The sequence below is a fragment of the Sapajus apella genome, unplaced genomic scaffold (genome assembly GCF_009761245.1).
Source record: "Sapajus apella isolate SASKATOON/1434 unplaced genomic scaffold, GSC_monkey_1.0 scaffold150, whole genome shotgun sequence".
Lineage (NCBI taxonomy): Eukaryota > Metazoa > Chordata > Mammalia > Primates > Cebidae > Sapajus > Sapajus apella.
In genome coordinates, this window is record NW_022437090.1 from 1,925,908 (window position 1) to 1,946,610 (window position 20,703).

The window sequence follows — 20,703 nt, forward strand, 5'->3', positions numbered from 1 at the left end:
AAGTTTATTCCTTCTTATTGCGCACCATAAAAGTAGTAACCGCCTTAAAGAAGTAGTATTTATATGTTTAAGGATAATGCTAAAATATCAAATTCTACAGTAGCAGTCTATTGTAATTTGTGTTTAGACAGCTTCACTAATAAGGCTATCAAACCGTTTATTTTGGCAACCAGCGAGATTCTGCTGGTTAAACTGAACAAAATTTGTACTTGCTGCAATTTTTGACTGTTTCTATTAATTAAGCAATGATATGCATTCAACCACACATATTTTCTTATCTTTTTAGCTTTTAAGAATCTCCCTGATTCATTTTCACAAGTATATTGAAAAGTAGTAAACAATCACAGTATTCTTTCTAAAGGGAGGCATTGAGGAACCATATACAACTTCTAAGTGCACAGAACCACGATCTACCCACTGTATTCTAACATAATTAGTGGGACAGGCTCCCTGAGGAAGAGCCCCATTATGAAATTAAAACATACCACGTACTATTCTCCAGAGGAGCAGACTCTATTTGAGCAGAAATATTAGCCCTGCTCAAGTCATTTGACAGCAGAGAGAACAAACAGGTCTATTGTGGGTAACATAATTACATTCTGCATGACTTCCTTCAATTAAAATCGCTATTTAAATTAGCATCCATATAGCAGTACAGAAATCTAAAAAGTATTATCTAATATGGCCTAATGATGCCTTCCACTAACAAGGAATTAGTCTGACAATGACTTCATGCATGCTATAAGGCTCTACCCGCTCAGTGTCATTATGCGATATAATCTCCAAGAGAAGTGTATGGACATGGATCAACCTCACTTAATTCTGCACATATTTTAAGGGCTCCAATCTGTACATCTACCAGGGTCAGAGTACACTGAAGCTCCAAAGAAGGGTTGGGTGTGCTTTGTTCATATTAGGTACTCATTAATTGCCTAATGATGTTGACCAAATTGATGGCTAGTAAAACAATCAGAAGGAACAAAAAGATTTTTAATGACCTTACTAAAAACGATGGTGCGATCAACAACTCAGTCTGCTCCTTAGACTGGCAGCTGTAACCTTTACACTGTCTACTGTCCATTAGGTTAAGCATGACACACAGAGGATGGAGAGGGCAGCACCATATTTTACTGTAAGACAAGAAAAGTCTCTGCCTTTTCTTGCCACCTGTGGCTACTTCCGTCCATGTTGGATCTTGCCCACCTGTCCAAAACAATAAGTCAGTCTGGGTGCAGTGGCTCATGCCTGTAATCCCAGGACTTTAGGAGGCTGAGGCGGGTGGATCACGAGGTCAAGAGATCAAGACCATCCAGCCCAACATGGTGAAACCCTGTCTCTACTAAAAATACAAAAATTAGCCAGGCATGGTGGAATGCACCGGTATTCCCAGCTACTGGGGAGGCTGAGGCAAGAGAATCACTCGAACCCGAGAGGCAGAGATTGCAGTGAGCCAAGATCATGCCACTGCACTCCTGCCTGGGCAACAGACCAAGACTCCGTCTCAAAAAAAAAAAAAGTCAGTCAACTCACAGAACACCAGGAAAATCAGTGTTCAGATTAATAAACCTCCAAATGCTTTCAACTTCCAAAAGTTGTGGTTTTAAAATCTTACACTTGGGAGTCGCGAGGACAAAGAAAGAATGAAAATTAGCCAGGCACGGTGGCATATGCCTGCAGTCACAGCTACTGAGGAGGCTGAGATGGGAGGATCACTTGAGCCTGGGAGGTCGAGGCTACGGTGAGCAGTGATCGTACCACTACACTCCAGCCTGGGCAGCAGAGTGAGACCCTGTCTCAAAAATACGGAAAAGACAGACAGACAGGAGAAACTCTAGGCTAATGTATTTAGCACACCCTCCACATACATGTAATAGAAGACAGAGGGCTAAAGAAGAAAATGGATTCATACTTGACCAAGGAAGTGAAAAATGCAACTTACACAGATGGGCTTTCTTTCCTTTCCGGTTTCGGTTCTGATGTCTAAAGCAGCCCCTCTGAGGAGGTACAGCTCCCTGTTTCAGTCTCTCAAAGAGCTGGAAGTATCCTAAAACAATGTTCATGGCACGCTTCCTTGAAATTCATCACAAACAAGACAAGTGGGGAAAGCCTATATTCTGATTTTGTCTCAAAGGAACGAAAGAGAAACAGAAAACCTAATATTGCACGCTCTCGCTTAGAAATGGGAGTTAAACACTTGGTACACATGGACACAAAGACGGGAGCAACAGACACTGGGACTCCAAAAGGGGGAAGGGAAGGAGGAGGCGGCAAGACCTAAAGAATGCCCAGCGGGTACTATGTTCACTGTCTGGATGGCAGGATCAAGAAAAGCCCAAACCCCAACATCACACAATACCCTTGTTTTTTTTGTTCATTTTTTGTTTTGTTTTGTTTTGGTTTGAGACTGAGTCTCACTCTATCACCCAGGCTGGAGTGCAGTGGCACGATCTTGGCTCACTGCAACCTCCAACTCCCTGGTTCAAGCAATTGTCATGCCTCAGCCTCTTGAGTAGTTGACATTACAGGTGTCCGCCACCACACCCAGCTAATTTTTCTATTTTTAGTAGAGATAGTGTTTCACCACGTTGGCCAGGCTGGGTTTGAACTCTGACCTCAAGTGATCTGCCCGCCTTAGCCTTCCAAAGTGCTAGGATTACAGGCGTGAGCCACTGTGCCCAGCTGCAGTGTATCCTTGCAGCAAACCTGTACGTGTACCCCTGGAACCTAAAAGAAAAAAACGAAACACAAAAGAGAGAGAAAAAAAAAAGAAAGAACAGGAAATTTGATAAAATACCAAGTTTGAGCTTTCTTCCCCAAGATAAGTGAGTGGTATTATTTTTAGCTCCTTTTAACACTGTTTTTGGTCTTTAAAAATCATTCATTGTATTTTACAAGAATAGTCAACCTTCCTCGAGTCACCCATCTGGACATTCACTAGAAAAAGGCATTCATGTATACATAATACTAAGCAAACAATTTACAAATATGCTTAGTGAAAATGTAAAGAAATACAAGGGAACAAGGAAGACCAAATTCAAGAAAGTGGTTAACTGTGGTGGAGAGGGAAAGGGTTAAAACCAGAAGGCAGTTCACAGAGGTTTAAACTGTACTGGCAAGGATTTGTTAAACTGAGTGACAGGTCCATAAACGTGTTTCGCTCTTTAGAACTTCTTCTATATCACATTTTTTAATTTTGCTTAAAGTTTTTAAAACCTTGTTTTAAAATAAGGAGGTACTGCTCAATAGAAAAGTATACTATAATCTAGTTTACAAGAACCCAGGGTTCTAAATCAGTAGCCAAGGGCTGAATCTGGCCAGGAGTGTTTGGCTTGGACAGCACTGTGTTTGGTTTTGCTTTTTCATTGTAATCTAAATGCCTTGAGGCAGGATATGTGCTCTTTAATTAGCCAGAGTTGCCATCATTTTCTTTACAGTAAATGAGAGTCTTTTAAAAACTGGAAGTCTCACACATTGCTGGTGGTTATGTAAAACACTGCAGCAGCTTTGGAAACCAGTTTGGCAATTCCTCAAAATGTTCAGAATACCGTTATCAAATGACCCAGAAGCATTCCCTAACTAGAAATGAATCTCAGAAAAATGAAAACGCATGTCCACACAAAGACTTGTACACAAGCTGCATTATCCATGAAGCTGTAAGAGTAGAAACAATCCAAATGGCCATCAACTGATCAATAGATCAACAATATGTGATACAACAGACTATTATTCCATCATAAAAAGCAATGCAGTCTTGATAAATGCTACGAAATGGATAAAGCTCAAGAACATGACACTAAGCAAAAGAAGCCAATTACAGAAGACCACATCATGTACAATTTCATTATTAGGAAATGTCCAGAACAGACAAATCTCACATCTACAGAGAGAGAAAACGGATTAACAGGGCGATAAAAATGACATACAAGCAGATAGCGGTGCAGGCTGCACAACTCAGTGTCATAAAACCACTGAACGACTCACTTTAAAAGGTTGAACTGTATTCCTATTATATCTCAATAAGTCTTTTAAAAAAATAAACTGGGGGCATCTATTTGGTTCTTAGACGCTTATAAACTGTATTAAATCCCTCAAATTGTGGTCTGAGGACTCTTGGTGTGTTCCCCAGAGCTCTTCAGAGAGTCTGGAAGTCATGATTATTTTCGTAACAATCCTAAGGCATCTGCCTTCCTCACTATGTCGACATTTGTACTGGTGGCACGAACACGATGGAGGGGAAACTGCTGGTGCCCTGGGCATGAAGACACCACAGCAAAGCAGCAGTCACTGTGCGCTTCATCACCACTCACCACAGCAGGAAAAAAAAAAAAAAAAGCCTCTTCCACATAAGAATGTCCTCCATATAGCAGAAATAATGATTATTCATTTTATTCGGTCTTGGCCCTTGAGTACATAGCTATTTAGTATTATTGCAGTGAAATGCGAAGAAGATATAAGACAAAGTCTGAAAAGTCTGACTGTTCGAGTTGCGGGTTAAACTAGTCACTGTTGACAGTACGCCATTTTCACTTGAAACTGACAGTTCCTATGGGAAGATGCGCTCCCTTTTCCAAACTCACCCATGCCTCAACTTTTATAACACAAATGATTCATACAGTGGAGCCTATCAATTTCCATGAGAAAATGCATCTTAATCCTTTTTAAGACAACTTTTTAAGTATACCAATTAACTTTCTAGTCAGAGTTAGCAAGAAAGGCCTGCTGGTGGGTAGAGGAGAGAAAGAAGCAAAAGAGGTTAAAACTTAGCTTGAGAAACTATTTGCAGCCGGGTGTGGTGGCTCATGCCTGTAATCCCACCACTTTGGGACGCTCAGGCGGGCAGATCACGAGGTCAGGAGATCGAGACCATCGTGGCCAACATGGTGAAATCCCATGTCTACTAAAAATACAAAAATTAGCTGGGCATGGTGGCGTGTGCCTGTAGTCCCAGCTACTCGGGAGGCTGAGGCAGGAGAATTGCTTGAACCTGGGAGGTGGAGGTTGCAGTGAGCCAAGATTGCGCCACTGCACTCCAGCCTGGCGCCTGACACCAGAGTGAGACTCTGTCTCAAAAAAAGAAAGAAAGAAAGAAAGAAACTATTTGCATTGTGCCACTGCACTTCAGCCTGGGTAAGAGAGAGAGACCCTGTCTCAAAAACAAACCAACGACAACAACAACAAAACCCCCAAACAAGAAACTACTTGCCCTACCATGGTCACAGGCATTAACGTTTTATTACAATCTCACTGGGGCTTCCAAACAAAAGTAAATAAATAAATTTCATTACAGGATAAAAGTTTAATAAGTTTTAATATATAATTCAGGCTCGGCAGGGTGGCTCATGCCTGTAATCCAGCACATTGGTAGGCCGAGGCAGGTAGATCACTTGAGGTCAGAGACCAGCCTGACCAACATGGAGAAACCCCATCTCTACTAAAAATACAAAATTAGCTGGGCTTGGTGGTGCATGCCTGTACTCCCAGCTACTGGGGAGGCTGAGGCAAGAGAATAGCTTGAACCTGGGAGTTGGAGGTTGCAGTGAGCTGAGATCACACCATTACGCTCCAGCCTGGGCAACAAGAAACAGAAATTCCGTCTCAAAAAAAAAAAAAAAAAAAGTTATAATTCAAATAAAATAAGGCCTAAAGATTTATTTAGTTATTTAAAGGGAAGCAATTTAGAAATATATTGCTGACAATGATTTCGAAAATCCCAAGGACCAATCTAGAAAATTGATTGTGGGGAAAAAGATAATTCCAAAAAGATACTAGTTGTTCTAATAGTATAAGCAGTGTGGCTCTGCATGAGCAAATAAGTGATAAAATGTATCATGTGTATCCCGGATTCTACACAGAAGAACTAGACTGATCTGGTGGATTGAAGTATCTAAGTCACTAGAGTGTTCCAGGCGGTGGTGTGGAATAGGGAGAGTTCGTCAATTTATCTTTTCCATATTTGACAAAAACGTGCCTTCATTCTTATCCTATGTTCACAGCAATGTTCTGACCTGGTTTTTCATTTAGTTGATACTAAAAAGGAGAAGAACAGATTGCTGAGCTTAATGTTTTATTCACTGTAACCATAAAACCAGAGGTCCTGCCTGTCTCCTTAAGTGATGTCAGTCCCCAAGACCCCAATCCACATTAAGCAAACTGAGTAAAATAAAGTTTCTGACCTCTCAAAGCTGAAATTTCTCTGTAACTAGGTAATTTCAATACTCAGGTATTGAATTGAATACATTTTAGCTTAAAAATGTAGTAACTGGCTGGGTGTGGTGGCTCATGCCTGTAATCTCAGCACTTTGGGAGGCTGAGGCAGGCGGATCACTTGAGGTCAGGAGTTTGAGTCCAGCCTGCCAAACATGGCAAAACCCCGTCTCTGCTAAAAATACAAAAAGCAGCTGGGCGTGGTGGCGGGTGCTTGTAATCCCAGCTACTCAGAAGGCTGAGGGAGGAGAATCTCTTGAACCTGGTAGAGGCAGGGACAGCGGTTGCAGTGAGCCAAGATCACACCATTTCTCTCCAGCCCGGGCAACAAAGCAAGACTCAGTCTCAAAAAAAAAAAAAAAAAAAAAAAATTTTAATAACTAGCTGGGTGTGATGGCTCGCACCTGTAATCCCAGCACTTTCAGAGGCTGAGGCAGGCGGATCACTTGAGGTCAGGACTTTGAGACCAGCCTGGCCAACATGGCAAAACTGTGTCTCTACTGAAAAAAAAAAAAAAGCAGCACAACAATCAGATTAGCCGGGCCTGGTGGTGCACACCTGTGGTCAGAGCTACTTGGGAGGCTGAGGTGGAAGGAGCGGTTGAACAAGGCAGGCAGAGGTTACAATGAGCAGAAATGGTGCCACTGTACTCCAGCCTGGGCAACAGAGCAAGACCTGTCTCAAAAATAAAATAAAAATGTAGTAACTTGGCTGGGTATGGTGGATGACGTCCGTAAAGCCCAGCACTTTAGGAGGCCAAGGTGGGTGGATCACTTGAGGTCAGGAGTTCAAGAACAGCCTGGCAAACACGGCAAAATTCCATCTCTACTAAAAACACAAAAATTAGCCAGGTGTGGTGGTGCATGTCTGTAATCCCAGCTACTTAGGGGACTGAAACACTAGAATCTGGGAGGTAGAGATTGTAGTGAGCTGAGATCGTACCACTGCACCCCTGCCTGGGCAACAGAAAGAAATTCTGTCTCAAAAAAAAAAAAGGAATAATTTTATGAAGTTAAATTATAGCTCAATGAAGACAACATGGACTACAACTTAAATACAGACCATAATAGTAACAGTAATAATAAAGGTAACAGCTCATGCACAGGGTTTACTGTGCACCAGGCATTACCATTTGACACATTTTAACTGGAATCCTCATAACAACCTCACAGGCCGTTACTATAATACTCTTCCCTTAGCAAAGGAGCAAACTGAGGCAGAGGAGAATTAAGTAACTGGGCATGGTAGTGCATGCCTGTAATCCCAGCTACTCAGGAGGCTGAGGCATGAGAATCACTTGAGCCCAGGAGGTGGAGGTTGCTGAGCCAAGATGGCACTCCTGCACTCCAGCCTGGGCAACAGAGTGAGGCTCTGCCTCAAAAAGAAAAAAGAAAAGAAAAGAAAAACTACTTCTCGTGATGTAGTCTCTTGACATGCTAGTAACATTCTGTTTCTTATCTGGATGCCACTTACATAAGGAGCATGTTCACTATGAAAATTCATCAAGATGTATATTTTTGCTGTATGTGTCTCTACATCAATAGCAACCTCCCCATACACAGAACACTTGGCAAGATCTTTTAAAAATCATTAACTAATTTGTTCTTTGGAAAAAACCTTGTGAGATACATAAGACAGGTTCAAAAAAATTAAAAATTTGCTATGATAATCAAATCCTTATGAAGGATTTGATTTCAGATTTCCTCACTCCAAATCTAGCGCTCTTTTCAACTCAATTAGACTCAACTCAAAAGAACATCTGCAGAGTGCCAAATATGGCACAGTTTCTAGAAAGATTTATGAAGTATCTACTTTGCACAAAGCCCGAAGTCAGATGTCTTTCACCTGTCTCTCTACTTTCAGGGCCAGTACAGAAACATTTCTGATACAGTTGATCTCCATAAAAGTCAGCCTATCCCCACTCTGACCCATTCTCTACATTGCAATCAATAACTTTTCCTAATCCACCTTGATCCTCAATCATAGTAGTCAAAAACTGTCAACAACAAACTCTTCCTGACAAAAATACAGGCCAAACTTCCTCATCTGCCCTCCAGGTCTTCTGTAATCTGATCCCAGCTCATTTACTGTCCTCCATTTACCAAGAAAACCAAAAACAATCTTTTCCTGCCCAAATTCATGTTCTTCCCTTTCATTTTGTTCGTGCTACCATCCACATCTAGAACTGATGCTCAAATATCCAGCCTCAGCCCCTGACAGGGTCTCTTTCCCCAAAGACATTAAAATCCACTGTACAACTGGAACAATCCAAAACAATCTATAATCATTAAATTAGGTAGGACAGATTATAGCTGACAGGTATTTAAGGAAAGAAATCACTGAGGGCTGCAGGCACACCTTTATGAAGATAGCACTTAAAATGGGTGCTTTGATAGACAGTATTTGAACTGGCAGCAGTAAAAGCCGAAACTCATGCTAAGGAACCGATTAACATCCCACCTAATCCTCTTGCCAGCTGCACCTCCTTCAAGAAGCCTTCCTCAATTGCTTCTCAACTTAACACTCACTCTCCTCTCCTCTCCGTGCTTCTAATACAATTACTACCTCTAATACTCATTCAGGCACCTTGGCTTCCCATATTATAGACTTCATCTCTTCACCTTGAGTACAGGATCGCAGAAGACAGCAATACGTCTCACAGGGTAGGCATTTGGTGTCTGTTCAGTGCAACTTAATTCAGCAGCCACAGTTGCTTACAGTTACTTAAACATCCACTGAGCACAGCACCATTGCTTAACTTACCGGGCATCTCCTTTGGAAAGATTCGTATTTACAGGAGTAAGAATAACCTTGTTTGTGTCCACATCCACCACACATTTGGTATTCAAGTCAATCTCTGCAGACAAAAAACAAGAAAAATAGTCATTTAAAAAGGAATTCAGAAAAGGCATTTGACAAAATTTCAATACTCTTTCATAATGCAAACATTCAATGAAATAAGAATAAAACAAAAAAGAACTTCCTCCACCTGATAAGGCACCAAGAAAAACCCACAGCTAACATCACACTTAACAGCGAAGGGCTGGGTGGCTTCCCACCCTACATCATGAGTGAGACAAGCGTGTCTGCTACCCAATTTCTCCTCACTACTGTACTAGAAATTCTAGTCAGGGCAGTTAGGCCAGAAAAATTAACAACAGGCATCCACACTGGAAAGGAAGAAGTAAATCCTAAAACAGAGAAAATCCTAAGGAATCCACTAAAAATCTGAAAATAAACAAGTTATGCAGAATACAAGAATAATATACAAATATCAGTTGTGCTGCTATATACCAGCAATGAAAAATCTGAAAATGAAATTAAGTAAACAATTTCATTTATAATAGCACCAAGAATACCAAATACTTAGGAATAAATGTAAAAGAAATGCAAGGCTTGTACACTGAAAATTCTGAAACATTGAAAGAAATTAAAGACTTCTGAGGTATAGCCCAATTAACCTGATTTAATCATTATACACACTGTATACATGTACCAAAACATCACATGTGGCCGGGTGCAGTGCCTCACACCTGTAATCCCAGCACTATGAGAGGCCAAGGTGGATGGATCATTTGAGGTCAGGAGTTCCAGACCTGACTGGCCAACATGGTGAAACCCACTTTCTACTGAAAATACAAAAATCAGCTGGGAGTGGTGGTGGGCGCCTGTAATACCAGCTACTCAGGAGGCTGAGGCAGGAGAATCACTTGAACCCAGGAGGCACAGGTTGCAGTAAGTTGAGATCATGCTACTGCACTCCAGCCTGGGAGATGAGTGAAACCTTGTCTCAAAAAAAAAAAAAAAAAAAAAAGAAAAAAGAAAAGAAAAGAAAAGAATGACTAGTATCACATGTACCCCCAAAATACATACAACTATGACATATCAGTTTAAAAAAAAAAAAAAAGTTAAAAAAAATTGAAGACTTAAATAAACTAGAAGATATTGCACGTTCATGAACTGAAAGAAAATACTGTTAAGATGCCAATACTCTGCAAATAGATCCACAAGATTCAAGGCAACCTTATCAAAATCTCAACTAGCTTTTTTACGAAAATCAACAAATCAAGGTCTTACAATCCATATGGAAAAGCAAAAGATTCAGAATAGTTGAAAATCCTGAAAAAGAGGGCATAACTCTCCAATTTCAAAACTTACTACAAAGCCACAGTAATCAAGACAGTGTGGTACTTATATAAGGAAAGACGTATATAAATCAACAGAATAGAATTCAGAGTTCAGAAATATGTACTGTCACATTTATGGTCAATTGATTTTGACAAGGGTGCCAAGACAGCCCACTGGAGAAAGAATCGTCTTTTCAACAAATGGTAGCGAGACACTGGATATCCACATGCAAAAGAATGAAGTTGGATCCCTACCTCATACCACATTCAAAACTCCAAACAGATCAAAGAACTAAATATAAGAACTAAAGCCATAAAGTTATTAGAAGAATACATAAGTATACATCCACATGGCTTTGGGTTAGGAAATGAACACCCAAAACACAGACAACAACAAGATGAACTGGACTAATTAAAAACTCTGGCGCCAGACATGGTGGCTCATGCCTGTAATTCCAGAACTTTGGGAGGCTGAGATGGGAAGATCACTTAAGTCTAGGAATTCCAGACCAGCCTAGGCAATACAGTGAGATCCCCATCTCTAAAAACAAACAAAAAAATTAGCCAGGTATGGTGGTACATGCCTATAGTTCCAACTACTGGGGAGGCTCAGGTAGGAGGATTCTTTGAGCCCAGGAGTTCAAAGTTGTAGTGAGCTATGATTATACCACTGCACTACAGCCTGGGTGAAAAAGATCCTGTCTATAAAAACAACAACAAAGGCCGGGCGCGGTGGCTCAAGCCTGTAAACCCAGCACTTTGGGAGGCCGAGGCGGGTGGATCACAAGGTCGAGAGATCAAGACCATCCTGGTCAACACGGTGAAACCCCGTCTCTACTAAAAATACAAAACATTAGCTGGGCATGGTGGCGCGTGCCTGTAATCCCAGCTACTCAGGAGGCTGAGGCAGGAGAATTGCCTGAACCCAGGAGGCGGAGGTTGCGGTGAGCCGAGATCGCGCCATTGCACTCCAGCCTGGGTAACAAGAGTGAAACTCCGTCTCAAAAAAAAAAAAAAAACAACAACAAAAAATTTTTTATTAAAAACTTGTGTGCTTCAAAGGACATCATCAACAGTGGAAAAGAGAATCAAAAAAGTATTTGCAAATCATATATCGAATAAGGAACTTGCATCACAATATATAAAGAACCCTTACAACTCAATAATAAAAACACAAATAGGCCGGGTGCAATGGCTCACGCATGTAATCCCAACACTTTGAGAGGCCAAGTTGGGAACATTGTTTCAGCACAGGAGTTTGAGACCAATCTAAGCAACACAGAGACCCTGCCTCTACAAAAAAAAAATTAATAACCAGGCATGGTGGTGGGAGCCCATGGTCCCAGCTACTCAGGAGGTTGAGGAGGGAGGATGGCTTGGGGCAGAGAGGTCAAGGCTGTAGTCAGCTGTGATGGCATCCTGCACTCCAGCCTAGGTAACAGAGTAAGACCCTGTCTAAAAAAAAAAAAAAAAAAAAAAGACAATCAAATTTTTAAATAGGCAAAGGAAGTGAATATATATCTTTCCGAAACAGATACAAAAATGGCCAATGAGCACAAGAAAAGATGTTCTGTATCATTCAACATTGGAACGCAAATGAAAACCACAATGAAATACCACCTCGCACCCACTGGGATAATTATTATCAAAAAGACAGATCATCACAAGGGTTGGCAAGGATGTGGAGTAATTAGAACCCTCACACATTACTGCTGAGAATGTAAAATGGTGCAGTCGCTTCAGAAAACAGTCCAGCAGCTCCTCAAAAAGTTAAACAGCATTACCATCTGAGCTAGCAATTTCACTCCTAGATACCTATCCCAGAGAACACAAAACTTGTACGCAAATATTCACAGCACCATTATTTGGATACTCGTTACAGCCAAAAAGTGCACAAAACTCAAACGTCCATCAACTGACAAATGGGTAAATGTGATATAACCCTAATGCAGAAGACTACTGAGCAATGAAAAGGAATGAAGAACTGTATCAATCCATTTTCACAATGCGATAACGACATACCAGAGACTGGCAATTTACAAAAGAAAGAGGTTTAATGGACTCAGAGTTCCACGTGGCTGGAGAGGCCTCACAATCATGACAGAAAGCAAAAGTCAGACCTCATATGGAAGAGAAGAGAAGGAGAGTCAAGTGAAAGGGTTTTCCCCTTATAAAACCAGCAGCTCTTGTGAGACTTACTTACTACCATGAGAACAGTACGGGAGAAACTGACTCCATGATTCAATCATCTCCCACTGGGTCCCTCCCACAACACAAGGGAATTATGGGAGCTGTAATTCGAGATGGGTTTTGGGTGGGGACACAGCCAAACTATATCAAAAACTGATACAAGCTATACAGTGAATGAAGCTAACACTAAGCGAAAAAAGCCAGTCATCAAAAAACATACATTGTATGATTCCACACCTATTGAAATATCCAGAACAGGGATATCTATAGAGACAAAATAAATTAGTGTTGTGTAAGGCCAAGGAGTGACTGCTAACAGGTACAGTTTTCTTTCAGGGGTGATGAAAATGTTCTGAAATTGACTGTGCTGATGGCTGTACACTGTGAGCATACTGAAAACACTGAATTGGTTGACTTGTTTGGGGAGTGAATTCTGTCTACATACAGCTGTTTTTAAAAAGCATAGTCCATGGCTTGTTTATGTTCTCATATGTTTATATTCTTATATTTTTCTGACCCAAAGTATGAAGCTGTTTCTGTTTGTCTTATCTCCACTATAAAAAGATAAGCTCTTCTGAGCACGGTGGCTCATGCCTGTAATCCCATCATTGTGGGAGGCCAAGACGGGTAGATCACTTGAGGTCAGGAGTTTGGGACCAGCTTGGCCAAAATGGTGAAACTCCATCTCTACTAAAAATACAAAAAATTAGCCAGGCGTGGTGGCACAGGCCTGTAGTCCCAGCTACTCAGGAGGCTGAGGCAGGAGGATCACTTGAACCCGGGAGGCAGAGGTTGCAGTGAGCAAAGATGATGCCACTACACTCCAGCCTGGGCGACAGAGTGTGATTCTGTCTTTAAAAAAAAAAAAAAAAAAAAAAAAAAAGGTCTAAAGGAAGGAAAAATACCATGTCAGAGTTATTCTTTATTTCCTAAAGAACCTTGGCCAAATGTCCATGTCATATTTATTAAGAGTGTTTCCACTGTCAAGAAATGTTATTGTTTTTTTCACTTTAACTCATATAATTAAGCCAAATGCAAAAAAGCAAAACAAAACAAAAACTTCCTGCCCTGTGCTGGCCAAAACTTAACTCTTCTCACATCAGTTATTTTACATTTATTCTTAAATATGTAATCAAGAAGTACTAAGTAGCTAGTGGTCTTTCTTTTGGCCAATACATTTTTCAAGCAAATGGCAAAGAGAATCAAAAGGAAAGCTTTAGAGCTACATAACACAAAAAAGACCCATCTGTTCTATTGTGGTCAACTAGCATTAAAGTCTATTTCTAATGTTTTGTGTTTAAATCCACTCTAGACTATCACAGAAATGCTACAAGAAAGTCTGAGCCACATTTTTCAAACATGCAATTTTACCTCTTCACTTCCTTAGGCCCTGAGGTCCAAGAGTTTCTTAAAACCACTGCTTAATGCAATCAGACTGTATTGTATCGGCTGGCTCCTCATGGTCAAATCTATATCACACACAAGCACATTATTAAATCCTGGGAAATCTACTGTGACTCACCACCCACCACAAAGTTAGTCATTAGTTTGCAAGAACATTTGGTCCGTGCAGAAGAACTGCAAGTGTAGTTCTCATACAGAACACATCTAGAATGCAGGCCTGAAAAAAATGGCTGCTTAATCAAACATTTCCCCCACAATAGTGCAGTTCCTTCATTTCAAATTATTTTGAATTAAGAAGGAAGCCAGGCCGGGCACGGTGGCTCACGCCTGTAATCCCAACACTTTGGGAGGCCGAGGCGGGTGGATCACGAGGTCAAGAGATTCAGACTATCCTGGTCAACATGGTGAAACCCCGTCTCTACTAAAACTACAAAAAATTAGCTGGGCATGGTGGCGCGTGCCTGTAGTCCCAGCTACTCAGGAGGCTGAGGCAGGAGAATTGCCTGAACCCAGGAGGCGGACGTTGCGGTGAGCCGAGATCTCGCCATTGCACTCCAGCCTGGGTAACAAGAGCGAAACTCCGTCTCAAAAAAAAAAAAAAAAAAAAAGGAAGCCAAATGCTGTCCTTCGGTATTCACATTTCCTTCCTCTCAACTGCTTCTCCCTCTGCCACCCCCTACCATGCATGTCATCAGATAAAACAAACAAGTTGGAAGAATTAAAGGGTATGATTAAGTAACCAACCCCTGATAAATCTAATATAATACAATATAATACAACCCAATATAATACAAAAAAATCATTTCGTAACTAATACATCAAACCTAAACTCATTTTATCATAGAGACAGCAACTTACAAATGTCACTTACGTCTAACACCCATCAAAGATGGCCTTTAATATGTAAACAACTATCTTCACTATTTCACTCAATCTTTTTTGTCAAATAAAATTCCCACTCCAACCCTGTTGATTGTAGGCTATTAAGAGAAGGCTTTTCAAAAGACTGTTGAGAATACGTATACAAGCAGAACATCTAGGACACACACCCAAACAAATAAACGCAGTGAGATTCGAAGCAAGTTTAAGGGTCAGATATATGAAAAGCATTTTAATATGAAATACATTTTAATATAAAATGCTATCGTTAGTGTACCATCAAATGTTACTAGTCGGTTGAATTAAACTGTATTACTACAGATTTTAAATATGACACATTCGCCACTGAAAACTTCTTGCTGATAAAGTGCTTAGCAAGCAAAGCACTGGCATAGGCAACATGGTGAAACCACGACCCTACAAAAAAAACACAATAATTAGCCGGGCGTGGTGGTGGATGCTTGTAACCCCAGCTACTTGGGAGGCTGAGACAAGAGAATCACTTGAACCCAGAGGCAGAGGTTGCAGTGAGCCAAGATCATGACGCTACACTCCAGCCTGGGTGACAGAGGTAGTCCCTGACCGGGGGTAAAAAAAAAAAAAAAAAAGGGAATGCAAAGCAGTGACTAAATAGCAGTTACAAATTTAAGCCTTAAATTTAGTCTGGAAAAACAAAAAACACCTACTAAAAATCCAAAAGATAAACACCTTTCTTTGGTTTGGAATACTACTCAATTAAGAAGAGCCTAGCTGCTATCCACTGCCTTTGTAAAAACAGCACTAAAGTGTACCCGTGTTCACAGCAGCATTATTACAATAGCTAAAATGTAGAAGCAATCAAGCACCCATCAACAAATCAACAAATAAAGAAAATGTATATGCATACAATGGCACAGCAGTCAGCCTTAAAAAGGAAGGAAATTCTGACGTACCATACATGAATGAACCTTGAAGACATCATGCTAAGTGAAATAAGCAAGTCACAAAAGGACTATGATTCCACTTACATGAGGTACCTAGAGTAGTCAAATTCAGAGACACAATGTAGAATCAGTTACCAGGGGTTGGGGAAAAATGGGAAAGGAGAGCTGTTAATTAATGGAGATGGAGTTTCAGTTTTACCAGATGAAAAAAGTTCTGTGACTAGATGGTGGTGACGGTGATACAGCAATGTGAAATGTACTCAATGCTACTGAACTGTGCACTTCAAAGGCTAAAATAGTAAACAGTATATTGTATTTCACAATAAAAAATGTAGAACTCGCCGGGCGCGGTGGCTCAAGCCTGTAATCCCAGCACTTTGGGAGGCCGAGGCGGGTGGATCACGAGGTCAAGAGATCGAGACCATCCTGGTCAACATGGTGAAACCCCGTCTCTACTAAAAATACAAAAAATTAGCTGGGCATGGTGGTGCATGCCTGTAATCCCAGCTACTCAGGAGGCTGAGGCAGGAGAATTGCCTGAACCCGGGAGGCGGAGGTTGCGGTGAGCCGAGATCACGCCATTGCACTCCAGCCTGGGTAACATGAGTGAAACTCCGTCTCAAAAAAAAAAAAATAAATAAAAAAAATAAAAGGAAAAAGGGAAGGGAGGGAAAGGGAGGAGAAGAGAGGAGAAGGGAGGGGAGGGGAGGGGAAGCAGAAGAGAAGGGAGGTGGGCAAGGAAGGAAGGGGAGGAAGGAAAGAAAGGAACAAATTAATTTATTCCACCAACATTAACAATCCCGTATTATTTCCCAAACAAGATTCCTTTCCAGGGCAAATTGCCCACAAGGAATATTAAAATATCAACAGTTGACAACTCCGTTTATTCAGCCAGCATATTAGTCACCTTGTAAAAGTGAACAATAATTTAAAACAAGTCTTTCTTCGATGTACACATCAGCTGTGGCTCGCACCCCAATGACATCATAGTAAAATATGGGCAGGGCCTGGGAGACTCTCTTTACATAACTCATGTTCCATCTGGGGAAATGCATCATTCTCAGTCTGAACAAAATAATTCTGAGTTGCCTACTGAGTAATCTGCTTTTCTAACTCTCCAGAAAATTATTAATAATTTCCAAACCAAATCTACTATCCAGAAACACAGGTGTACCTCCCTTTACCTACCAGTCGTGTTCCTAAATATCCAACTATAGCTTACTCTTAAATTCACTTGGGTTCATTTTATAAAGGTAGATAACAAATTATTTGTAAGATTTACTTATTCAACTGCAAACTTTTCATGACATTTATGATCCTATTTTCAACCAATTAGTGTCACATACCCAATACCGTTCCACGTCTACTCATGTTCATAAATAAAATATTCACCAATGATATTTATGCAGGAAGGACTTGTTTTCCCAGTTGGAATGTAATATTTAATGGCATAGCAGGGAACACTACTTCTACTACTTTGTTCTAGTTATAAGTTACATGGGACCCCCTTTTATATCGAGATCTGCTGACCCTGAGAGAAAAAAAAATTACATGATACCATATAAGTAAAAAGTAAACTGAAAATCTTTTGTTTTCTAAAAAGAGATATGTAAACTATCCTAATCACTACTTTTATATTGTTACTAGTAAACATGAAAATGTATTTGATAAATAAAAGATGAAAATACAACTGAACTCCAACATGGCTGAAGTAAGACTGAGATGCCAGGTTAGGAGAGGAGACGTTGATAGTGTGGAAATAATTAAAATAATCCCCCAGCTACTTGGGAGTCTGAAGCAGGAGGATCACTTGAGGCCAAGAATTAAAAACTAGCCTGAGCCACACAGCAAGAACCTGTCCCTAAAAAAAAAAAAAAAAAAAAAATTAGCGAGGTATAATGGCATGCACCTGTAGCCAGCTTCTCAGGAGGCCGAGATGGAAGGATCATTTGAGCCCAAGAGTTAGAGGCTGTGATGAGCTATGATTGTGCTATTGCACTCCAGCATGGGCAACAGAGCAAGACCCCGTATCTAAACACATATAAAATAATCCTATGTGACCAAAAACATAAAATGTTCATACTTGGCCAGGCGCAGTGCCTCACACCTGTAATCTCAGCACTTTGGGAGGCTGAGGCGGGCAGATCACAAGGTCAGGAGTTCGAGACCAGCCTAGTCAAGATGGTGAAACCCTGTCTCTACTAAAAATATAAATTTAGCTGAGTGCAGTGGCAGGTGCCTGTAATCCCAGTTACATGGGAGGCTGAGGCAGGAGAATGGCTTGAACCCAGGAGGCGGAGGTTGCAGTGGGCTGAGATCGCGCCACCGCACTCTAGCCTGGGCAACAGAGCAAGACTCCATCTAAAAAAAAAAAGTTCATACTCAAGAAATGAATCAGCAAGAAACAAATCAGTGCAGTGGTAATCCTAGCACTTTGGGAGGCTGAGGTGGGAAGACAGCCTCAGCCCAGGAGTTCAGGGCTGTAGTGAGCTATGATCGCACCACTGCACTTCAGTCTGGGCAACAGAATGAGACTCCCATCTCTAAATAAATAAACAAACAGTTTAAAAAAGAAACCAGACAACCTCAGAAGACTAACAAACAGTATTTTAAAAAATCACAAGGCACCTGGCCAACATGGTGAAACCCATCTATACTAAAAATACAAAATTAGCCAGGCGCGGTGGCAGGTGCCTGTAATCCCAGCTACTCAGGAGGCTGAGGTGGGACAATCTCTTGAAACCAGGAGGTGGAGGCTGCAGTAAGCCAAGATTACAACACTGCACTCCAGTCTGGGTGACAAGAACAAGACCGTCAAACAAAACAAAACAAAACTCATAAGGCAGAACTAGAATAGCCAAACAATCTTAAAAAATAAAAAGTCAGAGGACTTGACTCCCAGCTTTCAAAGCTTACTGCAAAGCTAAAGTAATCAGGACAGTATGGTGCTTACACAAGGAAAGACACATATAAATTGATGGAATGGAATTCAGAGTCTAGAAACATACTATCACAGTTATGGTCAATTGATTTTGACAAGGGTACCAAGACAATGTAATGGAGAAAGAATGGTCTTTTCATCAAATGATGCTGGAACAACTGGATATCCACATGCAAAAGAATGAAGCTGGATCCCTACCTCACACAACATTCAAAACTCCAACTGGATCAAAGACTTAAATGTAAGAGCTAAACCTATCAAACTCTTAGAAGAAAACAAATGAAAATCCGCACGACATTAGATAATGGTTTCTCAGAAATCACAGCAAAATCACAAGCAACAACTAAAAATAAACTGGACTTCATCAAAATTTAAAACTTGCATGCATCAAAGGACACAAGGGAGTGAAAAGGCAACCGAGAAAATCAAGAAAATATTTGCAAATCATCTATATGACAACAGAATGTTATCCAGAATATACGAAGAAGTCTATCAACTCAGTAATAAAAAGACAAGAAACCCAGTTTTTGAAATAATGGAAAGATGTGCATAGAGATCTCTCTAAAGCTATACCAGATGCCTGGTATGCATATGAAAATGGGCAACATGCACATGAAAAGATGCTCAACATTATCCACCAGAGAATCACAAATCTAAACCATAATCAGATACCACCTTATACCCACTAGGACAGCAATACTCAGAGAGAGAGACAAGTGTTGGTGAGGATGTGGATAAAGTGGAAACTTCATGCATTTCTATGGGAATGTAAAATAGTTCAGATATTTTGGAAAATTCCTCAAAAGTTAGAGTTACTATATGACCCAGAAATTCCACTCCTATATATATGCATCCCTGAGAAAATGAAATCACATGTCTATACAAAAGCTTGTACACAAATGTTCAAAGCAGCATCATTCATAATAGCCAAAAATTGGTAACAAGCCAAATGCCCATCAATTGATGAATACAAAACACAGTATAGCTGTATACAGTAACAGAATGTTGTTCAGCTATCAAAACAATAAAGTACTGATTCATGACACAACATAGATGAGCCCTGAATACATTATACCAAGTGTAAGAACCCAGATACCAAAGTTCACATAATACAGGATTCCATGTATTAAATGTCCAGAATAAGCAAATCCATAGTGACAGGAAGTAGATTAGTGGTTGCCAGGGGCTGGGGAGTGGGAAACGGAGAGTGACTGCTAACAGGTACAAGGTTTCTCTGTGGGGTGATGAAAATGTTCTGGAATTGGACGGTAATGATGGCTGCACAAGTTTGTGATTAAACTGAAATTCAGTGAATGGTACACTTTTGGGATGTGACTTATATCTAAAAAAACAAGAAGAAAAATCTCAGAATGGATGACCCCACTACCCTCAATAGATAGAAAATACAGTTAGGGTCCTTCAACCACATTCTTATACATTCACTACTCAGAAGACCCCTGCTCACCCAATTCCTCTTACTTTCAATAACCCCCCATTCTATCCCATGAAGAAAATTAAACTTGAAATTCCAGGGCTTTCCCATTCTGTAATTATTCTCTTCCTTCCGTATTTCAAAAACTCCTCTCTATTGGCTCTATTTATACAACGTTCAAATATCTCCAAGAATTTAAAAAAAAAAAAAAAATTCCTGGTCCTAGCTACCTACCCCTCTAGGTACCGCTCTGAACCCTTACCCTTTCTGGAGCTTCTCAAAGGAATGTTCTTGAGACTGGCTGCCTCCACAATGGCACGCCCACTCACTCCTCAGCCCACTGCCAATGCCCAATCCTAATTCATTCATTTCAGTGAAATTATCCTGAACACTGACCATCATAATGCCAAACACACTGAACATAATTCTGCGTTAATCACATAGATCATCCTATGATATGTGATTGCTGACCTTTCACTCTTTTGATACATTTTTCCTCCCTAGGTGTCCGTGGCTTTCACCTGATTCTCCTGAGGTTGCTCTTCTTGGCCTCTGTGACCTCCTCTGTCACAGACACACCTGAGGTGCTCTATCTTCTACCTA

General features: G+C 40.7%; 1 protein-coding gene across 5 annotated transcripts in view; it reads right to left on the reverse strand.

Moving 5' to 3' along the window:
• The window catches only part of KIF13B (kinesin family member 13B), a 192,562-nt gene that overhangs the window by 164,520 nt on the left and 7,339 nt on the right, over positions 1–20,703 (reverse strand). For 3 of the 5 annotated variants that reach the window (XM_032265370.1, XM_032265372.1, XM_032265373.1), the window contains exon 2: positions 8,968–9,061. In XM_032265370.1, the coding sequence (XP_032121261.1) occupies positions 8,968–9,061 (94 nt within the window). Of the gene's footprint in view, positions 1–8,967; positions 9,062–13,892; positions 14,191–20,703 lie in introns of those variants that run through there. The other 2 variants (XM_032265374.1, XM_032265375.1) reach the window with 2 other exon arrangements.